The sequence below is a fragment of the Physeter macrocephalus genome, chromosome 15 (assembly GCF_002837175.3).
Source record: "Physeter macrocephalus isolate SW-GA chromosome 15, ASM283717v5, whole genome shotgun sequence".
Classification (NCBI taxonomy): Eukaryota; Metazoa; Chordata; class Mammalia; order Artiodactyla; family Physeteridae; genus Physeter; species Physeter macrocephalus.
Genome location: NC_041228.1, coordinates 68,180,920 through 68,207,252, shown reverse-complemented (window position 1 = coordinate 68,207,252; position 26,333 = coordinate 68,180,920). Strand labels below are relative to the sequence as shown.

At 35.8% G+C, this 26,333-nt stretch overlaps 1 protein-coding gene across 1 annotated transcript in view; it reads right to left on the bottom strand.

Moving 5' to 3' along the window:
• ARFGEF1 (ARF guanine nucleotide exchange factor 1) overlaps window positions 1–26,333 on the bottom strand; it is a 144,697-nt gene that overhangs the window by 52,675 nt on the left and 65,689 nt on the right. The window contains exons 8-19 of the mRNA XM_024126954.3: window positions 21,671–21,846; window positions 20,598–20,731; window positions 17,122–17,356; window positions 13,411–13,510; window positions 13,158–13,297; window positions 12,940–13,048; window positions 12,081–12,282; window positions 7,828–7,939; window positions 7,030–7,235; window positions 6,671–6,755; window positions 3,634–3,805; window positions 1,531–1,682 (exon numbers count right to left, since the gene is read on the bottom strand). Of these exons, the coding sequence (XP_023982722.1) occupies window positions 1,531–1,682; window positions 3,634–3,805; window positions 6,671–6,755; window positions 7,030–7,235; window positions 7,828–7,939; window positions 12,081–12,282; window positions 12,940–13,048; window positions 13,158–13,297; window positions 13,411–13,510; window positions 17,122–17,356; window positions 20,598–20,731; window positions 21,671–21,846 (1,823 nt within the window). The remainder of the gene's footprint in view (window positions 1–1,530; window positions 1,683–3,633; window positions 3,806–6,670; window positions 6,756–7,029; window positions 7,236–7,827; window positions 7,940–12,080; window positions 12,283–12,939; window positions 13,049–13,157; window positions 13,298–13,410; window positions 13,511–17,121; window positions 17,357–20,597; window positions 20,732–21,670; window positions 21,847–26,333) is intronic.

Sequence of the window (26,333 nt, the reverse complement as noted above, 5' to 3'; positions counted from 1 at the left end):
AGCAAGATACAAAATTCTATACATACTAGGATCACAACTGTTTAAGATAAAAAGTAGTATGTAAACATATTAACAGAAATTTTTTCTGAGTGGTACCATTATGGCTGGTTCCTTATTCTTTTTGTTTTTTCATCCTCCACCTCCCGTCTACCAAAAACATTCGAAAAGAACAACAAAATAAAGGTATAAGATTATTCAAAACAAAACAAAACAAAAATCTGCTTTGTAATTTATTTCATAATAAAGAGAAAGTATATCTTATATTTTGACGTCACTTTCTACATTATGCCAAAAGGAAGGCCAGTTATACTCCACTGTTCCTTCTAACGTTATCTCCCTAGCATCCCCGCTCACATCCTGTAACTCTCCATCAACTTTTAGAAAGATCACTATCACACAGACCCTGAAGTAGGGGTAGAACTGTAAAATTTTAGAGCTGAAACCTTGTAGTCATCTTTTACTACCCATACACATATGTAGTTATGAATGAGAACTCGAATTATAATCTTCAACCTCCACAGACCATCTAACCACACTGTGTCACAAACAGAAATGTACTTAAACCCATTTTTCCTTCTCAAACTTGACTCGACTCCCCTCCACTTCCCTACAATCCTTATGATGCACTGCTTACTCCTTCTGGAATTTGAAGAAAGGATAGAAAAAAAGAATAGGAAAATGAAGACTGAATGGGAAATCAAATTTTAAAGAAGCAGTAAGAATCATTCTTACTAGATCTATAAACATAAGAAAGCTCCCTTTTGTTCCTGACTCTACTTTCTGGGCCCCAGGAATACTCAGAACTTTCAGCTTAGTTCCTGGGCCAGAGCACTGAAAGAGAGTAGGAGGCTCAAGATCACTGAGATTTCAGGGAACTCCAAAGCTCTAAATAGAACTCAGAGGAAACCAGGCCAAGGCTTAATTCTCCAAAAATCTTTCGGTTCTTAAGATCACACGCCTATTAATTGCTAATCATGTATACCTTTTCTCATTCTCTTCAAGAAAAATTTTATATTTGCGATCTCCTAAATAATATGGCTTTCACTTCTGGGTGTATACTAATGGGCTATATCACTGTATTTCCTGAACTTAAGAATATGCTGAACAGGACTTCCCTGGTGGCACAGTGGTTAAGAATCTACCTGCCAATGCAGGGGACACAGGTTTGAGCCCTGATCTGGGAAGATCCCACATGCCACGGAGCAACTAAGCCTGTGAGCCACAACTACTGAGTCTGCACTCTAGAACCCGTGAGCCACAACTACTGAGCCCGCATGCTGCAACTACTGAAGCCCATGCGCCTAAAGCCCGTGCTCCGCAACAAGAGAACCCACCGCAATGAGAAGCCTGTACACCACAATGAAGAGTAGCGCCGGCTCGCTGCAACTAGAGAAAGCCTGCGCGCAGCAACGAGGACCCAATGCAACCAAAAAAATAAAAAAAATAATTAAAAAAAAAAAAAGAATATGCTGAACAGCAGTATATATAAATATATATATACTGCAAGCAAAAGTTATTAGTAACTCTTACCTTAAACATAGGTCTCACGTGCTCCAAATGTGTCGCACTTGTGAAAGGTGCTTGAACATGGCTCACGGCCTCCATGAGTGCTTTAGCTGTCTTGGCCATCTGTTCCATTTCTAAGTTATACAGAAGTCTTCTTTGTTTTTCACTGGCTACACCTGAAACAACAAACACCATTAGTGTTTAAAATGTAAAGCCTTTATTAAAAATGCTATTTTGATGTTTTAGTATAAAATAATAAGCACTACCAATGAATACTAATTCAAAATAGTCCTAAGAAGCCAGACACAAAAGGTCACATAATGTACGATTCCATTTAGATGAAATATCCAGAGTAGGTAAATCCACAGAAGCAGAAAGCAGACTGGTGACAGCCAGGGGCTGAGGAAAGGTAGGGAACATGGAAAAACTGCTTAATGGATACGTGGTTTTATTTTGGGGTGATGAAATGTTTTGGAACTATACAGAGGTGGCGGTTACACAACACTGTGAATGTACTAAACACCACTAATTGTTCACTTCAAAATGGTTAATTTTATGTTATATGAATTTCAAAAGTGAAAGAAAAAAATATCCTGAACTAGGAGGCAGGGATACATGGAAAATCTATGAAAAGGGAAGAGAGTAGGTACAAATCTGTCACAATGGAAGTACTAGGGCAACAGCCCAAACATGGGCTAGAAGAGAAGAGAGGTAAAAGGCAATGGTATCCTCACATGACACAGGCCTGAATGATCTCCTGAGCTGACAAGAAAACAGTGGCCCTAACACTTGGGACGATTTCAGAATTTCAGCACCCCACCACCTCCTTCCCATACCCCACTCTGCTCAGTGATTTCCTACCACCGTATAGAGAAGAGGCCAGAGAATGAGGGATATAAAGATGTTACTATACGGGTGTGAGGAAGAAAGTGCAATCAGATAATTGGCATCTACTTAGGTGTGAAAATGAAGTCTTGATCAATATACTTAATTTCTTAAGTAGAAGCAAGTAACACTACCAAGTAAACTGCTGATTGGTGCTGGACTGCAGTAAGAGCCAAGGATGCCGAGTTCAAGATGTGGCTTTGCCACTCTTTGGGTTTTAGTTCTAGAGAATTAATGGAAGTTTTTACATTGCACTCAGATCACAGGTTCTATGATTCTAAGTTTCCTAACCTCTCTGCACTTGTTTCCTCTTCTATAAAATGAGGGAGAACTTACTAAAATTCCTTAGAATCATTCCCTATATTCCCCAAAAGATAAGGCCATTTATACTCCACTATTCCTTCTAACATCATCTCCATAACCTCCGACTCTCATCTGATAATTCTTCATCAACTTCTAGAAATACACGTATCACACAGGACTTTTTGATTCTCTCCTGTTGATAGAATTTTGCTACTGCAATCTGTTCTTTTAGATGAAGCTTGAGATTCCACTTCCAAGTGGAAGTTGCTCAGAAAGGCAGGAGTTCTCTTTCCATATTATATTACTGAGCCACTACCCTCACCTCATTCCTGCAGTCAGATTTTAGCTCTAATTTAATCACCACCATCTATATGCACAGAACGTCGAGGATGGAGCTAGGCCCCCCGCCGGCTCCTGATGCTGGTCAAATTTGGGAATGCCACGGCGCTATAACTTGTGGTGCATCTGAAGTAGTGAGTTCCAACCCCTATGAGCTCCCCCATGACCCTAATCTTCCCCATCTCCTTGAATCACCCCTACTTCCAGCTTCTGTTTATGTGTAATGATAGGTGAACCAATGGAAATAAGTTGCTTGTAGATGACAAGGAGGCAGTAAGAAAGAATGAGAGCTGAAGTCTGACTATTGGGGTTGCCTAACCAATCTCTCTGATCTCCAAATATGTGCTGAGATTAACTGCTAAATGGACAAGTGTGTATTAAATGCACACTAATCCATGCATATTATGTAGCACTTTCCATTTATCACCGGTCAGTGCTATCTTTCTTCAGGATATGGGAAAAAACACAATCAGATCAGCAAACTGTGTATTATAATACTTTTCAGTAGAATAATACTTGATCTACTCTAAGTAAAACACTTTTCAAGAACCCATATTTTTCCTCCGAAACAATCAGGATTCAGTTGATCTGGACACTTACTTTGTTTACTTGATTTTGTAGGGATTGTTAGTTCTTTTGTTTCTTTCATTGATATCTTTTTTCCAGCTATTTCATTATAGATGGCTGATAGATACTCTTCAGGAAGATCTTTACTGTCATTGATACCTCTATTCATCTTAATGTACTGTTCCTTTGTCATTTTATTTTTAACCTAGAAATGAAAAACCATTATAATTCCTAAAAATTAACAGAAAAATACTCATATAAGAGAATTTATAAATACTTTGAGGAGTAGAAAGTGGAAAATACTCAACAAAGCAGACATTAAAATGAAAAAAGGAAGTCACAGAAAATAAGGACAATGTAGGAAAGACCCATCCTGGCAATATACTAATTCACCTTGCTCTGAGGAGCACGTGAGTAATTTGTAGTAAGAAAACAGGGAGACTGAATAATGAAATTCTTTGTTTTTGCCCAAGGTTTGAGAGCTCTAGTCAGAGTCTTTAAAAAAGGACCATGACAATTATTAGACACTTATGTTATCAAAAAGATTCAAATCTTAGTTCAGAAGAACATAAATGTGTTTGCTAATGATTTAAAAACTGATTTTATGTAACAGTGGATGCAAGAATAACAAGAGCTGAAATTTATTTAAAATAAGATAGCAATCTCACTGACTCATCATGGCAACTGAATATTAGGTGATCTGGGCCAAGTAACCTTGGAACATTTTGTCTTGTTTAAGAGTATGCTGAACAGGAACATCCTACTACACACCCTGATAAGTCTTTGGAGTACAAATCTGTAGTGCATAAGATGGTAGCCCTGTCGTCAAACTTGGGAACTAGCACAAAGTGTTTATACTTTATATCCCTGAAAACCCAGATGGATAAAACCTGTAAGTCATATGATGTCTCTGAAGATACATTTACTTAATTAAATATGTTCCTACCGCTTTCCATGAAGAATTTAAGGCACCTCTAAAGATAAGGGTCCTGTAAATTTACAAGAAGGTACATAGAATAACAATCAAGTAGGTCATCAGAAGTTTTCAAAAATAACTATAGAGTAACCAGAATGTCCAGAGGATATAACTGGGATACAAACATTTATTTAGTTCTGACTACTCTGCAAACAGATCTTTCCAGTACATCAGAAAGGGTGAGAGGAGCACTTCTCCTACAAAAAAGTAAAAATATTACCATAAAAGTTTCCAAATGTAATTTATTATTACTCAAGGGAAAAAAGCTCTAACATACTAAAACTTTGAAAACTTATCTTGAGTCATGGCACTTAAAAAACATTAAAAGAAAGCCATTTCACCTGAAGTTCTGATGAATACTAAAAAAGCAATGACTCAGGAATACCAACATAAAAGACCACACAAGTGCTGCCAATAAGAGGCTAAAAGAAGATTAACATCACCGGAAATTCTGAACATGGTATAATGTTTTAGCATCATGCCAATGAGAGACAAAGACAAGCCCTGGAAGAAAATCTGAAGTAGCAGCAAAGTATATTTGTGGATCTGGGCTGGGAGGTAGGGGTAGGAGCTCCAAGCACGTTGGAGAAGAGACTACATTAACTGCAGATACACAAAATAAAAATACACTGCTCAAACAGAAGACTTCTGCCACAGTGGGATTCTGGAAGTAGTGTAAAACATAATCCTACTTTTCTTCTCCTGCTTACCTTTTATAGAACATTTTACTCTTGACTTTTACTCTCATGTGCTTAAATTAAGCTGTGCCTAATTAAGTTTTAGTGCTTAAATCACTTAAAGCCAATTGTTACTACTGATGAAGATTAATAAACAAAAAAATTAAACATGTTCTAAATGTATTTCAAAAATTAAAAAAAAATTGTCTCACACTACATATAAATGGTAGTTAACTATAAATATTCTAGGTGAAAAAGGAACATAAATGACTTGTTAAATTAACCTATATTTTAACTCTGAAAACAACTAGGAATGAGGAGAATTAGTTTTAAGGAATTCCTTTAAAGTTACCCATGTTCTTTAAAAATGATGTCATTTGTTATAGTTCATATAGCCCTGCATCATAAATCATATGGGGTCCTAATTATGGGTTCAATTTTCTAACAGTCCACTTAGCTTCATAGGAACTCACAAGGTGCTTAAAACTTTCTAATTTTTAAACTCATAAGCTGTTTTAAACCTTATAGTTTTTCCAATACATCTCAGATTAGTAATAAGTATATAGTTATTTCTCATCATAAGAGTAATACATATCATTAGAAGCCTATCCCTAAGAAGTATTAAGAAATTGTTGCATTTATTTATAATTTTCCTCAAGTTTTTGGAAACTAAGCATAAAATACCTAAAACTTTAAAAATAATGTTTTTGTTACTGAATATCAGAAATCAAGTGACAGTTCCTTAATATTTAAAGTAAAGGAATTACAATTTAATGAAGCAAATGAAATTTAAACACTTCCTGAATGTCTGGTATTTTAAAATTATGGTTAATTTTTAGGTGTAATGGTACTGTGGTTATGTTTAAATACAGTATTTCTCTTTCAGATATATATACTGAAATAAATACAGATGAAATGATATGATACATGAGATTTGCTCCAAAATGACCTGGGAGAGAAAAGGGATATATAGAGAACAAGACTGGCCATAAGTTGGGAACTGTGGAAGATGGGTGATAAGCACATGAAGGACCCACTATACTAAATGCTCTGTTATTTAACTTTGAAATGTTAAAACAAACAAAAAAAAGATGGTTTACATGATGTTTTTCCATGTTGGAATAAACACAGGCAGAAGAGCTATAAGCACATTCTTAGATTAAAATTTATCTGAAGTTTTATACAGCTGTCAATCATGAGAAACACAAATACAGATTTTACAGATATCTAAAAGTCTAATTAGAATTACTACCAGAAACCGCATTTGTAAAATGTACACTACACCAAATTAAATACCCCAATTTGGTGACTGGTTTAACTAAATTAAGATTAAAATTTCAACTATTACTTACTGAATTCAAAACAATTTTTTAAATTTGTACTGTTTATTGTAAAACTGGCTTGGAAGAAGACATACCTGTGGACTGTGGAGATCTGTGGTGAGCATGATAATTGAATAAGCCAGAACATATGCAGTATCTGCACTAGCAAAAAGGGTCTGTCTGCAAAAATAAATGTTTCGTGTTATAAACTTTTTCTGTTTACAGTTAGCATTTAAATAACTCACCTCAAACCCCATGTCACTTTTAGTTTTCTCTTTCAGGATTTATGTTCTATCTCATATTATAATTTTTTATGGAATGGTCTCATCATTTCCAGATCGTACATAATCTAAGTTTCCTGGGGCAGGGGATTATGAATCACCCGATGCTCCCCAAAAGAGGGTCTTGGATATAGTCAGCAACCAATAAGTACTTGAATCTGAATCCTGCTTACCCTTGGTTGCATTCTAAGTATCTTGCAGCAAACTTTTCCATCAATCGATCAATTTTCTGAGCTTCCCCTGGAAGACGGAATCCTTCCAGAAACATACGAAGGGCTGAAACAAAATCCTTTCCTGAAAAGTCATGTTGGTCCACATACGCATACATGACTTCTTTGTTAAATTTATCATTATCTCCCAGGAATTCACCCACTTGAGTCTAAAGAACAAAAGATAGAAATTGATATCCTAATAGACTTACATTTCCTACACAGCCAATTTTTTAAAAAGCAGAAAAAATCCATAAGATCCACAGGTTTTAACCACAGGGTTAATTAACTATTTCAAACGTGAAGTTAAAAGTTAAACATACTAAATGTGTTTATTAAAAAAAAAAAAAATCAAGATATTCTTTTGAGTACAGAGAATAAAAAAGCAAAATTAAGAATAGCTAGCTTATTTTTACATACTTAGGAGGGCATCTTAAAGGGGCAATAATATTATAATATTATTATAGTATTATTAACTTAAAAAAGAATTTTACAGGGGCTTCCCTGGTGGCGCAGTGGTTGAGAGTCCGCCTGCCGATGCAGGGGACACAGGTTCGTGCCCTGGTCTGGGAAGATCCCACATGCCGCAGAGCGGCTGGGCCCATGAGCCATGGCCGCTGAGCCTGCGCGTCCGGAGCCTGTGCTCCGCAACGGGAGAGGCCACAACAGTGAGAGGCCCGCGTACCGTTAAAAAAAAAAAAAAAAAAAAAAAAAAAAGAATTTTACAGAAAAAGTTAGAATGAAATAACATGGTGTTCTTACAGAGTCTAATCTTTCCTCCTGATGTAAGAATTGGGCAATATCTTCAGGTGTAGTGCCAAGCATCCCTTGTTCTTGGAGGTACTGTATTCCTCTCTTTGGTTTCTTAGTAAATCTAGATGATGTTAAAGTTAAAAGGAACATTAGAAATAGAAAACCATTTGTATTCCCTGAAAAGATCTAAAACTACAGTGAATTAACTTTGTAGCACTTAGAAAACAGAAGTTTACTTAAAATAATCAATGCATTATTATTGTACAAAATGTACAAAAAATAATATACTATGCAAAGTTTTCTTTGAAAAGGATCTAAAATGGAAGGCAACCTTTATCACTGATATGGATCATTTCAAAGATTATGTGAGATAATGCCATGTAGTAGATGAACTATGAGTAAGGATATGGATACTAAATATCTCACACTGTTAATATATATATTCTCCTTAGTGCTCAAGTAATCTTGGCTCATTCTCCTTATATCCATTGATTATTTCTAAGTTTCCTGCTTTTAAAATACAGAACTTGAATTTTGGTGACTGTTTTAACTTAACCACAACCTGATGGCATCATTTCCTTTATAAAAAAATATATTTATATACCCAGTGTTTTCAAAATAAAGTCCACACTGATTGGACTGACACACAAAACCTTTCTCAATATGGCTCATTTCTTGAACGTATTTACAAAACAGAAACGGACTCACAGACTTAGAGAATGAACTTATGGTTACCCTGGGGGGCGGGGAGGGTGGAGGGAAGGGATAGTTAGGGAGTTTGGGATTGACATGTACACAGTGCTATATTTAAAAAGGATAACCAACAAGGACCTACTGTATAGCACAGGGAACTCTGCTCAATGTTATGTGGCAGCCTGGATGGGAGGGGAGTCGGGGGGGAATGGATACATGTATATGCAGGTCTGAGTCGCTCTGCTGTGCACCGGAAACTATCACAACATTGTTAATTGGCTATACTCCACTATAAAATAAAAAGTTAAAATAAAAAAATATATAGTTCATTTCTCTCTCATTTACTCCCACATATCCCTTTCCCATTCCCTAAACAGAAAGGATTTGCAGCGTCTATTTCCTCTATGTGCCCTTTGCCTGCTTCACTCACTGGAGAATTCTCCTCCATGCTCGAAGATCCAATTCAAATGTCACCTCTTTCTTTCCAAATCATTTTCTTTCTACTTTCATTGTTCCAATAATTAGTTTGGTACCTCATCACCGTCACCTGGGTATTGCAAGAGTTCTTAACTGGTCTCCCTGTCTCTTGTTTTGCTCACATTACAATCCATCCTTCAGGCTGCTGGCAAAGTCATCTTTCCAAAACAGAATCTGATGCTGCTGTTCCTCTGCTTAAAATCCTTCAACAGTGTGCCAATGCCAAGAACAAGACAAAACCTCCTTTACACAGAGAATGAGGTCCCTGTAAGCTGGATCCAACTCGATGCTCTCATCTCACCTCCTACTTCTACCCGTCCACCCCCGCCCCTGCCACGCTGAAGAGTAATAGTCCTCAAATGTTCTTCCTTTCCTCTGTGCTACTGCACATGCCATTCTCTTTGTCTGAAATGTCCTTCCCTGCTCTGTCCTCCTAATGATTCCCTTGTCAAGCCCTAATTAAACAGCTGCCATGTACATAAATTAAAGTCAAGCATTTTTCCCTGAGATAAACACAGTCTCTGCTCTCTAGAAGCTCTCACTCCAATGGAAGAAAAATTTAAAAACTATAACAGTAAAATTATTTTAAAATTTTTATAAATTAAAAAAATATATAATAGTAAAAATGCAACAAATAATGTATCCACAAAGTGAGAAGACAGCACAGCAGAGGAAATGTCTAATTAATAGAGATGATCATGATCTATTTCCTGGGAAGGGGACTGTGGAACTGAGCTTTTAAGAATGATTACATCTTTTATAAACAGTCAGAAAAAACATCCCAGACAGAGAGGAAGAGGTCATACTAATACACGAGGGCATAAAGCAGCATCATATTATAATAAGTAGCTCTGCATTGTTGGAAAAATGAGGTGAAATAAAGCAGCAGCAGATGATCTAGCTTAGAGTCCAGCAGATTTAAATCATGACGGGTATTATATGCTATTACAAGAAGCTGTGGCTTTATCCTCTAAGAGGAAGAGAGGGGAGAAACAGAAGTAGACTTTCATTCAAGAGAGATTACTCCAGCTAAGTGTAAGAGAAGACTAGACAATAAATAAGACCAAAGAAAGGCAAGCCAATTAAAAGAGTATACTAGTCAAGGCACCAAATGGTGATGGTTTGACTTGAGTGAACAACTGGGAGACAAAGAGAATAAATTGCAAAGATATTCAGGAAGTAGGATCAGCTGGATTTAGTGACAAATTAGATCTAATGAGGAAATCTAAGGTAATTCCCGGGATTCTGGCTCATAAACTTAGTAGTGTGCTGGGGTTACTAGCCTGAATGGGAAATACAGAAACAATAGGGTTTTCTGTTTGTCTTTTGTTTTGGGTTGTACTGGGGAGTTGACTATGGAGACTGATAAATTTGGTCGTGGACATGCTGAGTGTGAGAAGCTATGCAACGTCCAGGGAAGATGTCCAACAGGCAATTACAGATGAGTCTGGAGTTCACTGGAGTTTTTATGTTAAAAATAACACTTGGGAACTGTGAGATGTTACCATATAGTAGCTGAAGTCATGAGAAAGAACATGATCATCCAGAAACTACAAAGCAAAGGGCTGAGGGACAGACCCTGGAAATGTTGAGATGTATACCCAGGATGAAGAGCCCATAACAAGACTGAGATGGCATGGTCAGAAGGTAGGAGAGGACAGAATGGTGTCATGAAACGAACAGTCGCGGAAGAGTATCCTGGGAGCGCAGCATTCTCATGGAAGTGTGAAGCAGAAAGCAAGCCCCGTGGCACTGGAGGAACTGGAGTGGCACTCCAGAGGAACAGTGGAGGCAGGGGGACGTCTGCTCTGGGGCCCTGGGAGGACTCCCTCTCACTCCTAAGTACTTCGAATTGAGCAGTCCTACCTCGGCAGCACTCTGTACAACACTCCATTATGGACTTCACACAGTACCATTAAAAAATATATTTTGCCCATACTCAGACTGTAATCTTGAATATAAGGACCAGTACCTTCATGGTTCTCAGCACACAGTCCCAAGTACCAAACGTGTTTGCTGAGTGACCAGCAGAATTTCAAAATGAATATCTGTTTGCACATACTAGACGCTGAGACCCCCAAAACAAGGGCTGTTTCACTCATCAGGACTCCCCAGCACTTCGCATAATGTCTGGAACAGATGGGACTTTGATAAATACTGACTGAACAGCTAGAATAAATGAAGTATTGATAGCTATTTCCTGAGGCTATTTTTGAGATTTTATAATTTTATGACAATGAATATGTGTACATTTTATCAACTATTTTTCTTTTACATTATCAGTGAAAAAGGGCACCAAAAACCACTGCTTAAGACTCAGGAAGAAATGCTTTACAGCAGAATTAGCAAGTCAAGTAAACATATAGGAGAATTTTTTTTTAACAGTTTAGATTCATGGCTCTAGATTCATGGAGAAAGGCTAGCAAGTTCAGTTTTCCTCACAGCATATCTTTGAAAGAAGAGAGGGGCACAGTAAGAGAAGGGAAGCAGCACAGTATGATGCAGACAGGAGAAAGTCCAGGAGCAGGATGAGAGCACACAACTCACTGGAAAACGGATTTCACAAGATCAGGGTCTGGCAGAGTACCCAAGTTTGACAAGGAGGTTATCACCTTATTGACATATAAAAATTCAATCAATAACGATCAATCAATAACAAGAGTAGCATATCTGTAAGTGAAGTGGAGAAAATATAATACCTATAAAGGAGCAACACTAGCAGGAGAAGTTCCATACTTTCAATGTGAGTTATCGTCTGCTTAGAGAACACAGTGCAAGAGTTTGTAACTGAGCTAGATGAACAGTGCAAAACTGCACAGACGATGTTTGTCAACAACACATAAAATATAGTGCAAAATTAATGCACATTACAAGGCTCTGTTTGGGCTAGACTGCAATGAACAAGGGGAGCTGACTAAGGAGTCACTAGAAGTCTTGGATCCGGGAGAGCTGTGCTCCATTTTATTCTCTGAAGGGTGTTAATAAGAAGGGACTAAAAATAACCCCAAAATGGAAAGAAACCCAGGATAAGGGTGGCACAGTACTGGCAGAGGGATATTCAGTAACATTTCTCCTTAAAATTGGACACTCACAAATCGATCCCTTGTTCTATTATTTCTTTTTGCTGCTTTAGGACTTCAAATTGTTCTGGATTATCAGTGCCAGACATCTGTGTGCTGTAGCTGCCTATTCCTGATGATGATGTTGACTCCAGGGAATTTAAACTTCCGTATCTGTTTATTGTCTCAGGGTGTTTTATTTCACTCGCCTCTTGCTCTGAGGGTTTTTCCTGACCTGTAAGTAGAAAAACTGATTCAGTAAATTATTCTGTCCAAGGAAAAAAATTTCTCAAATAAGGCAAGCTATTTCAATGTTGCTTAGATAGCTATTTAATACAAATAACGTTATTAGGTGCCATAACAGATAATACATACTTTGATATTAAAACACACTGCAATTAATTAGTACAGGTACAATCTGCATCATTAGGAGTTCTTTTTGCAACTACAGTGCTGAGTATCCACTGGGTTTCTGCTCTCAGCTCATGTCTCACAAGGAACAGTTCTCCCTCAAAGGACTAAGATAACACCAGGATAGCCCTGCAGGTATGAGTTTTTCTCTGAGTAAGGGGAAACGTCAAACATAAATGAACAACTCAATCTTCTTAAAACATTTTTGGCTTTTATACGTTTCTTCTATAATTATCCTTTAACAAAGTTGCATAAACATGATTCACTTTAATATGATATTCAAAATACTTTTAGGAAGATTTAGAAAGAAAAAAGTTTGGATAACTAGGCTGGGAAATTCATAATTTTAAGTTCGTTATTTAACTCATAGAGAACGCTTCTTCACCGGCTAAATGAATAAAGATGTCAGGAAACTGGCTTAATGGCTTCTGCAACTATCCTCCAAAGCATCATTTAGAATTCTACTCAAATGTCATCTTACCAAGAGTTGTCTGAGAGTTGGGATTCACATACTGATCCTTACTCCATTCAACCATACACTTCAAAATTGACACTAAGCATTCTAAACCTTTTTTCCTCAGGCTCAGTTCCTACAAAATAATTCATAAAGAGAATAAAGACAAACAAAAATCTTTTAAGGAAAATACACAGCTCTTCCTTGGCAAAGTTCAAATTTCAAAATGTTTTTAAAGTTCTTACCTGAACATTACTCATACCGAGTTCTTGACTGCCTCGTCCTTGAGCAATTTTTGATAGATCATTTACTAGTCTTTCAAATATGTTTGCTGCATTTAAGTCACAATCATAGTTTACATAAATATCCACTACACTCTGAGCATCTGTAACAGTACAATATGTTAATTTTAACAAAAGGCATCTAGTATATGAATATATTTGGCCTTTTAAATATCTCAGTAAAAAAGAGATAATAAAGAAGGATAATTTCAAATACCTGCACAAATCCTCGTCAACGTCTGAATAACCATCCATTTGTGGTCAAATGAGCTGGTAGAAGTCTCCAAAATGTATAGGAAAATTTCTTTAAAGAACACCTGTGATTAGGGAAAAACCTCCATTTAAAATATTGTTTATAATTCATATATGTGATCACTTTTTAAATATCCCAAAGCTGCAGAGCAAAGATCAGGACCCAGGGTCCTGGAGTTCCACTCCTTTTGAGTTCCATTTCTGAGACATCAGGACTTAACTTGGGTTGGTCACTTACACTGGCCCTTGCAGTAAAGAGCTGTACTTCATATCACTGTATTTTGTTATCACACAGCCACTACAAAAGAAATCTGCAAAAATTTGGAGTTCTTCTGGGAGATTATTTCTTAAACGTATTTACAAAACTAATAAAACTCCTATTTCATTTTTAATCCCCCACAGAGTATAAACTATATTCTGTTCATCAGTTATATTTTTCAGACATTATAGTACTGGGCAAGCCTAATTGTTCCTAGATTTTAAAGTAACTGACATTGTCATCTACCCAATAGAAAGGATCTAACTCCCATATACTGTTATATTTTTATAATTACTCACAAAAGTGGGAATCTCTTTTGTCTGAAAACTACAAACTATTTCTCACTATTCTTTACACCAAATAATGTCAAGCACAAAGGATTTAGTCAACCTTATTTAAAAATTTTCTATTTAAGAGCTAAGAATTTTCAGATTCATATTTATTTTGGAAAAATGACTACAACTCACGAGGGGATGAGTGAAAAAGAAAACCTAAAACAACATATTAACATTTATGGAACATACGTATTATGAATACAAAAATTCATATTTGTAATTTTAGACTACTAACATCTTATCCCCCCCAAAAGGACAAAATACCCTTGTGATGTGCTTTTCTTTCACAAAATTCAACACATTTCTATTACTTGCCTAATGTCAGCATTTCCTGTAAGACTGTAAGCTCTAAGAGGGTAGAGACAAGGTCCCTCTTGCTAAGCATTGTGTCTACACTGCATGGCAAATATAGCAGGCATTCAATACATATTTACGGCCACAATTCTCAAACACTGCACCAAGTCACCCCAGAATGCTGCAGCAAACTCAGAGGGATGCCATGAGAATTTCTGAGGGAAAATTCAGAGAGAAATACATCTGCTGGATACCTCAAAAAAACTTCACAGTTTCAACATCAATTAGATCACACGACATTCCTTTCAATGACATCATTATTTTTGCAAACCTGGGGTTTAGTGGTTGCTATGATAAGAAGCAGGTACTGCATGAAAATCAATGAAGGAAATGAGGGTGGTAATGTCCAATTTGATTTCAAGGTCTGAGAAGTTTGCAGTGTCCTATAGCCTCATACATTCCAGTAGTCAGTAACTGTTGACTATTTAAAAATGAAATAAAAACATTTTTTCTTTCAATTTATGTGTGCTTCTCCCTCCACTCCCCCCGCCCTGACCCCAAATGCAGACTTCATTGTTAAGAAAAATACTTGTTAAATTGTTTGGACCTAACTGCTTAATAAATGGAACTGTTAGGTATTTCTTCTGGAGTAAAGTACACCATGAAAAGATTAGAAACTCTAATGGTGCCATGGATCAAGAGAGTTTGAAGCTCTCTGATTTATGGGATAAATTAAAAAAAACACAGATTTGGAGAAGCGGGGGGGAGAAACCTTTAGCTACTGTCTACAGGTTATCAAACTGCACTAATATGCAAAAGCCTATTACAGTAATTTAAGACACCAAGCCTATCAACAGGGGCTCTAAGAAAAACCAAAATTCTAAAGAGTTATAGAGCACCTATCATGTAATACATGTAAAATAACAGTTCTATCATAAGCACTTTGTCTTCACATAATTTCTCTTGAAAAAGTGTGTATACACTGTATTTTCTGAAATAGATATATAAGTTAATACCCAAGGAAAAACTGCATTATGAAAACTCTAAGATTCACTCTCATAAGATGAATCTTCACATAACAACAATCTCAATTTTGTTTTGCAAATTTAGGTTTTCATATGTTGGGTTTCCTCCAAGTGGAACACAGCTCATCTTGCATTTGAATATGTTCAGTACTTTCAAAAGCATATCTATATTTACCTTGTTTTATCCTCATAATCTCCCCATAAGGGACAATGGAGGTTGAAATAAACATGATCTCTTTAAAAAAAACAGAATATTACTACAACAATTTTAATGAGAATCTACCATCTATGAACAGACAGGAAATTTCTTAGAAGTATTTCCCTTTAAATTCATGCTTACAAAATTTTTGTATATCAAATTTACTTTACAGAAATAGTAATCACAACTTAAATGATTTTTATGATATCTGGTTCCATAAGAATTTATACTTCACACAGTCATCTAAATAGTACTTAAAGAAGGAGAGTCTCAGAGAAGTATTGAATGCACAAAGTCTTCCAAAATTCTCTAATGTCAATTTAAATGTCTCATCATCGAATGAAACACTTTTGGCTTGTTACAGAAGCAAAAGTTCCACGAGTTTTTATTTTAAAGTCTCTTGTATTTGTAGTTCCTGAAGATAATGAGAAAAAACTATCTAAAAACAGTGACTTCCTAGTTTTGCCTTGCATTATTTTAACACACATATGGCAAACTTCTAAAACTTGACAACATATATGCACTAGAAATTGTTTCCTGTCCAAAAATATGACCCAAATTTTTAAAATTTTCACTTAAAATGCCAAGACCTTATTCTGTCTCATTCCCATAATAATGTTCCACATGAATTTTAATATATACTGTAGAACCTTTATAATAAAGGATAATATCAAAACTCTGGGAAAATAATGATTTATCCTTCCTGTGAGCTAATGAAGTATTAGTCTTGAGTTAGGATTAAATATAAAAATTAAAACGTAACCTGCATATCATATCAAACATAATATAAAAGCAAAAGTTGACCAGCATAAAAGTATTTCTAAAATATACCCTGTCCCAACCAAAACAATATTTTAACAAAGGCCAAGCTGGGAAAAAAATCATTCAATCAGTAAAACAAAGTACTGTTTTTAAATACGGAATTATTTGAAGGTAAAAACAAAAGACCAAGAAACAGTACACTTACACAATACATGCGTACATGGTTGGGAGATTCCCTAATTTCATTTTGCTAACGCTCTGGAAATATTTTAGAATGATGTAACTGTTATTCTAGTTCCAAAGATGTTGAGAGAAAACTTTAGGAATATAACAATAACAGATATATTGGGAAAAAAATACAAAAGTTAAAATTTAAAATGTCCTAAAATATAACTCCTAAAATATAATTCTTCTTGATCACCTCTTTAAAGTACCAAAAACTTAAATGGCTTAAAACCATGTAGACAAAGTATTTATTTAGAGCTTTCTTTTAAGATAACCAAGTTCACTATTACGTATCATATACACAATGGCAAAATTATTGTGAGGACCAAATTAATTCAAGACAATTAAAATCATTCATGGAACTACTTATTATACATTCCTTGAAGGCAGGAGCTTATGTCTTAATTTGATTTTGCATTCTTAGTGCTTACCTAGTGCTTAGTAGTACTTTGTAGGCACATGTTACATGATAATACACAAATATTATTTCACATTCTAAAAGACTTTCCAGTGTATTAAAACATGATCTAACATGAAACAAATGAAATAGCCAACAATGCTTAAATGCAGAACATACCTCAATCTGCATCTTCAGGTGCGTCTTGAAGTTTGACAACAAAGTAAGAAATATGGAAAGGGAAAGCTCAAAAACCTCTGGAACAGAAGAAACTCCATTTTTTGAGAGTGCAACACATAGATACTGCTTAATAGCATTAATAAACATCTCATTTGTCCTGAAAATAGGTCCTGCATTCTGCAGAATGGATAGAAGTAACTGCAATGAAAGAATCTTGGATCGTAACTCATGAGACCTAAAATATAAAAAAGAAGGCACAGTGTATGGACAAGTTTAGCATTACGGTAATAATAGGTTGTTCCAAAGATATTTCCTGTACCACATAATTTCACAAACCTTTACATGGAAAGAAACAGAAAACTCTGCAACATAAATAAGAAAGTACAGTACATAATATAAGCTTAGCCACTAATAATGGGTAGTTCCACTGATGTTCTCCTTCTACCACATAATTTCATGAACTTTTTAAATGGGAAAACAATCACTCACACATATTTAACATCAACCTACAGTTCTTTGAACAAGAAAAAAAAATTTTAAGATTTATGCCTTGTTCCTTTCTTTCACAAGTATATTTCACTTTTTAGAAATCAACATGAACTTCTCAGATTAAGGGCCATATTTAGTATAAATAGGTTCTAATATACTTTTTTCCTAGTTATGCTACTCAAAAATCCTAAACACTAATAAAAAGTTTTGGTGCATTACCAAATTAAAGCATTGCTTCAAGCTTACTTTTTATGTAACCATCGAAAACTCTTTAAAAAATACATACAAAGAGGCTTTTAGAATACTTGTACCTCTTGGTAGCTTACCCATTTATTCTAAATGCGTATTTTTATATAATGAAAAGCTGAAAAACACATTTAAGCTTAAATTGAAAATTGTATTTTTCTGATCTATATACTGTGCCACATTTCTGATCACTAGAAGTTTAATGATCAGATTTCACAAATACAATTTTTCTCCCATTGAAACAGGTTTTTTCAGCCCAAGAAACCAAGGAGATTGATCCCAGGCAACTTTTCAAATGCAGAACACATTTAAGCGCTCTAGCCGTTGGTTCTTTTATTTATACCAAATTGTACTCAGTCACATTTACACCGCATAGTAAACTTAATTGCTCTTGATTTCTACCTTAAAAATTTTATGGTTTTAAGTGTCAAGTGATTCAAGGACCTAAAACTCTAACAAGGAATATTTAATTTTAGGTAAATAGGAAACACAGAAAATACTGCCATCTTCGAAATAAAACTGGAAACAATAATACCATTAACACACAGTCATGTTTCCAAGATGCCTATGCCTCTGAATCTAAGAATACGTACGTGCAGAAAATGCAGTATTACAAAACACACAAACAAACAAACAAACCTTAGATAAATCAAGTTAGAAACAGTGGGAGTAAGACTTTGAATAATAGCTATAGGAAAATATGGAGTGGGTCAGGTATTCCCCCTTCACGTTGAGGCCTTCCAAGGCTTATCCACTACTGCTACTTCCTTAGTCTACCTCACATTTATCACCCTTTTTGCTCAGTTCCAATAGAAACTAAAACCCGCAGCTTATCATTCTCCAACACATGAGTTTTCTTATAAGTATGTTTTATCTTTGTATCCACAGCATCTAACAAAATGCCTCGTTAGTACGTGCTCAAAATAATTAACGGATTTATTCATTAACTCATCTAAACATTAAGTATCTACTATGAATAGGGCATTAATCAATGAAGAGATGATCAAATGATGTCTGATAACACAATAAAGTATACTTCTGACAGGCAAAAGAAGCTGGAAATTACAGGTCTGCAGTTTTTTTGTGGGGTAGTTTCAAAATTACGATTCAAGCTTAAAGAACATTTCCTGGATCATCATCTTAGCAAGGCCACAAAATATAAAGAGAAGCAAAGACAAAAAGGAAATTATGTAACTACAAAAGATCATTAATTTTGGCAAAAAAAATCATTCAAGATAGAAAACCATATAATCTAGAAAAAGAACAGTTTCTAGGGGTGGAAAATTTGATCTCTTTCAGAATTCAATTCCAATATTTAATGACTGGTGGACAAGAAGGTTTTCTTTACGTTCAAACAAAATTTCCTAATATCTCTGACTTAAGCCCACTACGTAGGAGGATAATTTACATTATTCGTCACAATAATCTTTTGTAATATTAAAGGTCTGATTTGGGAAAACTAAACATCTGAGGCTTTTAAGTTCACCAACATTTTTATTTTTAAATCATGGGAAAAATGGCTTTCAGCACTAGCACCAAATTCTAAAGTTATTTTCTCCTTAAAGGAGGTCTTCATCAATCCAGAATGATAGGTCAAAATTGTCATTTTCCCTCCCCATAATGAAAATAAGAAACTGTAAAAATTTCAAATATATTCGTATAAAATATATAGGCTATAATCGTTTATACTGCAATTCGAACAACCTTAATCCTTTTTCTGTAGCGTTTGTATTTTCAAAATATTTCTGACTCTTAGGATTTGGGCCTAAAAAGATAAGAGTTTCAGGCTTCTGGGCCTAAAAGACGTTTCTCACTGAATCAGTACAATGTGACAAAACAAAACTGTAGAAAGTATAACAAATGTGGTTTCCCAAAACTTATAAAGTTTTTATTGTAACTGTCTCCAATCTTCCTTCTCAGTTGATACTTAAGAAAATGAAATGCTCTAGAGTTTTAAAAATGAATTTCCCCCTATTTCAATATCCCTTTCTCAAAGTCACTCAGGCCTCTCCAAGCTGACTTTCTCCAGAAAGTTCTCCTAAAACTGACATGCTATATAATACATGATGCTGCAACATCAGAGGAGCAGGGCTCTTTAATAACTCCCAAACTCAACCTCGAGCAGGAAGTACTTGCACTGGAATCATTTAAACAGAAAGATATATGACAATTTATGACTTACAAAAATGGCACTTACCTACCGTTTAAACTAATATAATTGATGGGAAGCAGACAAGTGACTCCTATGTAAAAGTATTTCCTGCTCCCCACGGGAGAAAGTTATCATCTTAGGGCATTTTTTCAGACCTTAATGAATATGTTATTATCTTTCATTATGACTTTTAAGATTTATTTCTCTTAGGTTTTATTACCTTTCAAGTAGTAGCTTTCAGAAGCCTAGCGTGAGGCTACATGTAAAGGGATACATTAGTACCAATGTTACTTACAATATTAAAATAATAATTCATTTAATCATTCAGTACTTGATGAGCACCTACTATATGCACCAGGCACAATTCTATAATGCTGTTGGTGTGCTTTTGGAAGATAGTGTAAGGTATCTACTCTAGCAATTCTGAAACTCACTGTTTTTTAGTACATGTTTTAAAAAGTAAAATAACCCCCAAAAATATTTTTGAAGGTCCTAAAAGACAAAAACAAAAGAAAACCTGAAGACTATTTTACAGTAAGGCTCAAGATTAAAAAGCTTCATTTGTCAGGCAGAACAGCTGAGGACTTACTTTGGATCTGGTGGTCCATCCGACAGTGGTTTCATTGACAGTTTACACAATGACCTGAATACTAGAAAGGCATCCTTTTGTAAAATGTGGGAAAACTTAGCACCAGGTGAAGGTCCTGAAGAATTTCCAGATTCCTAAACAAGTGAACACACCATGTAAATAAAGGCATTTGCCAGTGCAAATCATTTCAGCCTTCTATATATTTTATTCGATTCAGTTATATGTGGGGTTCCACTGGAAGGAGAACTAGATGAGGAATTTGCCATACTGTTTTTCTTTACTGTGACATGCCACTCCCATCCCCAACAATAAATACCTTAAAAAATGCATTCTTTTAAAATATTCCCTCTTTGCCACCAAACTCTTAAAATTTACCCATTTGTATTATTATTAACAAAACCTAGCACATCATGCTGTGACAAGATACCTCATCCATGGCCTAAACTATGCTTTCCACTACCTGTCACTGGGTGTTTTATGTTTTTGTCCTATTTTATTTTTTATCTACTCTGCGCAGATAGACATAAGACAATGGAGACTATTAAGGCAACATTTAAAAGTTATTAACTGATAAAGGTCAGCAAGGCCAGGAAAACTTACCCCTGTGTATGGGGCAACGATTTAGGGTAGGACTCCCTTATCTAAAAAGATAAGGAAAAAATACACAAAATATAGGGTAGGAAGGATGAGGAGGACCCTATCACTACCACAGTATGGATTTTATTGTACCCCTGAACAAAGGTAAGATGAAGTTCTCTAGATTTCCAGAAGCTCTTTCTCCTCCTAGTATACTAGAATTATCCTATAAATATGTGATAAGAATGTTCTTTTTAAATGTAATTTCAATGGGGGAGGAGGAAAGATGTGAGACACACCTTAGAGTTGGAAATATAGCTATCAATATTTTAAGGGAATAAACTGCTCTGATTTATATCAATGGAAAAAAAAAAACCCACCTTTTTATTTCCTCAAACTGAAATCAGCCAGCATTATCAACTGGATATATTCACCACAAGGTGTTGGTAGCAGCCTATCAATTTGTAAGATTTAGAGGATTTTTCCTCTATTTCTACCTGAGTATCATTGGAAGAGACAGACAATCTGTCATCAGGTAAGGACGGTGTATATGCAACAGAAATTGGTGTTCCTGGAATTCCATTTGCTTGAATATTTTCACTGTCACTACCATCCTCTATGGTTCCAATGTTGCCATCTGCACTTGCATTTATGGTAGTCTTTTCTCCCATATCTAAAACGGTAAGAAGAAAAAACATGCAAACATATTTAACTTAACAGAAGTGCACTGAAAAAGCATAGACTATTTAAAATGAAACAGTGGCAGAAAAGCAATGTGAAGTAAGATGTATTGGCACCATTTAAAGGTTAGCATACTTACTAGTAAGTATGCATTTGGAATATATCCAAACATGACCCTTAAGTAGCTCTGGCAATGGAACACACTCAGCTGATGAAAGGCTAACAGAATGTGCTAAAACAGAAGCTTACTTTTAGTCTATATTAGCATTTACTAAACTGAGTCCTAATGAATGCTAATGCCTTAAGATATTAAAAGAAATTCTTCAAAGAAATCCCATTTTCAAATAAGTCTGGGAAATGATGGAAAATAGGTATCTTTATCATAGCCTTTAATTTGCTAATATGTATTGAGTTCTCCAAAGGGGATATACAATACGCAGTGTTTCCAAAATTTATTTTACGAGATCCCAACCCCCTTTTTAGAATACCTACTAATACCTCTAATAACATATATTCTTTGGAACACAACTATGGAAATAATGGCTGTGAACATTCTTCAGTATGTCACTCTGAGTAATCTTACTTGTGATTAATATACGCAGAAATAAATGACTTCTAGTAGAACAAACACAGACAATGCAAGCAATACCAAGTTTCAGAACTACTCTAGGTGTAATGTATGTTACTCTAAAAAAGAAAACTTCATAGCAGCACTCTTTACAGTAGCCAAGATATGGAAACAATCTAAATGTCAATAGACAGATGAATGGATAAAGAAGATGTGACTGACATACACATATAAAAACACAACAGAATACTACTCAGTCATAACAAAAAATGAAATTGAAGCAACATGGATGGACCTAGAGATTATCATACTAAATGAAGTAAGTCAGAAAGAGAAAGAAAAATACCACATGATATCACTTGTATGTGGAATCTAAAACATGACACAAATGAACTTATCTACGAAACAGAAACAGACTCACAGACACAGAGAACAAACTATGGTTGTCAAGGAGATGGGGGAATGGGGGAGGAAAGGATTGGGAGTTTGGGATTAGCAGATGCAAACTATTATATATAGAATGGATAAACAACAAGGTCCTACTGTAAAGCACAGGGAACTATATTCAATATCCTGTAATAAACCATAATGGAAAAGAATACGAACTAAAAAAAGAAAAAGGAACACATACATGTCTGTGGCCATAACTCAGTAGCTATCTGGCAGGAAACTGCTCCTTTCATGCTGCCAAGTAAAAGAAATTACAGGCTAGCATGAGGGAAACACAATGTACTAGAAGGAGCACAGATTTTGGAATATGAAAGACCCCTGCTGTTTCAATCATGTCTCTACCACTGAACTGGAGAAGTTATTTCACCTTCTTCATAAGCAACAAAGATAATAATGTCTATAAGGAATCACCAAAACACACACACATGCACAGTACATAAAGAACACAATTGGTTCTCAATAAGGGGTAGTAGTTATTATTAATTTTGCTGATAACTGATAACATGTGCCCAATTTTTTTAAACTGATTTGAGTAATGAAAGGAGTGTACCTGGTAATAAGCTAATGTCTGACACACTAAATACTATTACAGCTTTCTCTATATATGTAAAGAATGCTTATATATATGTAAAGAACTCTCTGGAAGAAGTCACAAAAATTTAATAATGATTATCAGAAACTGATGATTGTTCCCCAAAGCACTTATTCCCAACCTTTTTCTCTGTACTCAATTACATCTCTTTCCACTGCCCCTCCTCCACCTTCCCTTAATAAACAACTTCCACATTCTACTTAAGCTAAGCAGATAATTTAACATAGGCTTCCTTACTCTTCCTCACCCACCATAAAGTTCCTTAACACCAACAATCATCTTTTTCTTCCCTCTCATTTCAGGGAAGAAATATTTGTTCACATTTCTAAGGTGAATCATTCATTCACCCTCAAATCTATCTCTTCTTGCCTTCGGTAATGTCCTCCCCTGGATATTTTCTTGAAACATTACATTTTCAATCCGTGCACATGACTGGATCTTCCCCAATACTCAACCAACACCCTCACATCTTTTCACTATAAAGACATAACCTTCCTTCAACTCCTGCCACACATCAGCTACTGTCCATTTTTCTTTTCTAAATCAAATTTCTAAAGAAATAATTAATATTCACTGATAATACTTTCCTTCTTAGGAAATTTCTCAAACGAATTGAAAACATTCTCTTATTTTATTTTCAGGCTTTGAAGCCAGACATCTTTGGGTTGGAGTCTTTCACTTTACCACTTCTTACAGGTTAGCTTAATCTCTCAGTGCCTCAATTTTCTCATTTGTAAAAAAGGGAATCGTAACAGTACGTAAACACCCCAGAGTTTGGGGAGGATTAAGTGAGTAAACACAAGTAAAGCACATAAAATCATTGGGGATACAAAGAAAGTACTTAACAGTTAGATATTATTATTCCCTATGTTCTTTTCCTCTAATTGTCCCCTAAACATAAGTGCAGACTTCCGCTTACAAGGTGGTGAGCTGAGCCCACTAATTTACCTTCTTCTTTCACAAATCCCACTGAAATTACTAGGGAAAAAGTATAAACAAGAGAAATAGTCTTTAGTAGCACTGGAAAAGTAAGAAGGATATAATCAATAGACCAAAATCTTGAAGGAATTTCTAAAACTTAAGATAAGTTCATGGGAATTCCCTGGCGGTCCAGTGGTTAGGGCTCGGTGCTTTCACTGCCATGGCCTGGGTTCAATCTCTGGTTGGAGAACTAAGATCCCATAAGCCATGCAGCACGAACAACAACAACAACAAAAGGTTCAGATGGAGGAAGAAAGGAAAAGCCAATAATGTTCAAATGCCTGTGACTGAACACATGCAAAGGACAGAGCTACCTGAGAAGTGGTTCAATTGTACCATGTGGGTTCCAATATACTCCAAAGCCTAGATAGAATGCTAAGGGCTATGGGGTAGGAGGGAAGAGAGCTTGGGAAACCAGGCCAATGTCTACCAACAGAGCTGTCAGCAGCCACGATCATCTAGAATGTATTTGAGCTCAGCCTGTTAATTAAAGTGGAGAATTTGCTTGGTAGGTGTCTTAACCTAAGAAGTAGGGTAGGAGGGGAGAGAGCAGTATCCCAGCTAAGGGAGAACAGACAGTGCTGCAATAAACACTGAACAAGCTAGTAGAGCAGTGAAATCTAAAGTTCTAGGCTTCCACTCTAAACACTGTTTCTACTCAACTAATGCTAAATAAAGCCCTAACTGAATGAAGGCAGCCGAAGATTTCCTGGCAAAGGCTGGGAGAATGGGAACAAACCAAGTTTGAAGAACGCTCCCGCGACTCCTGACCCCAAGGTTAGAATACATAAAATGTTGAAACAGCATTTATCCCAAGCTTCACATGGCTTCAGTGTGTGCTTACAACACAGCCCAAGGATCACTAGCATTCCCCCTCTGCTCAAGGGAGGCATCTGCTTCTTTTAGTTAAGTTCTCAGCTTGGAAATAAGGTCTGCCTTTGGACGGCAGTCACCTGGCAGACTCTAGAGAGGAAAGCCTCATGAGAAATGGAAAAGCAGTGCACAGAATTACTAAGAAAGCTCTTTATATACGGGTCAAATCTGGTCTTTCTATTCTTTAAACAGACAGAAATGTAAAGTCTACGCTCAAAAGTAAGGACAAAGGTCAGCAATCTGAGCAAATGGTTTCCTGGTGAAACATTTTACAGCTGGAACAATTTTAATTAGTACTCCCGGAGATGTGTGAAAGAATACTGCATCAATAAATAAGTACAAAGTGCTATGAAAAAAAGCTCAAGAAAAAATAGGGGTTCTTGGAGACAAAAACAAATTTACTAAAATAAAAAACATACACTGGGAAAAGCAGTAGAATGGACATTAATGAATAAAGTATTGGAAAGCCCCTTGTAACATTTTCTCTGAATGTAGAATCATAAGACAAAATGATGGAAATTAGGAAAGATTGTCAGAGCAGTAAAGGATATGATGAAAAATACTCAACAACTGTATAGTGTGCGATGTGGAAGGGAAGAATGGAAAGAAAGAGGAGAATTAATAGCTAAAAACATAATAGAAAAATCACTAGAATGAGGAAAGGTTATGAAAAGAATTCAACAGCTAGCCCTGATTTAAAAAACAAAAGTAAAATCACACCCAGGCACACACACACAAAAATAAAAAGTACCTTTTAATAAACTAGAAATACAGAAAACTTACTAAACTTGATAAAGAGTACCCTCCAAAACACAAAAGCAATCATCAAACTTATGGCTGAAATATAGCAATAATGTTAAAAACAAATGAGGGGGCTTCCCTGGTGGTGCAGTGGTTGAAAGTCTGCCTGCCGATGCAGGGGACACGGTTTCGTGCCCCGTTCCGGGAGGATCCCACATGCCGCGGAGCGGCTGGGCCCGTGAGCCATGGCCGCTGAGCCTGTGTGTCGGGAGCC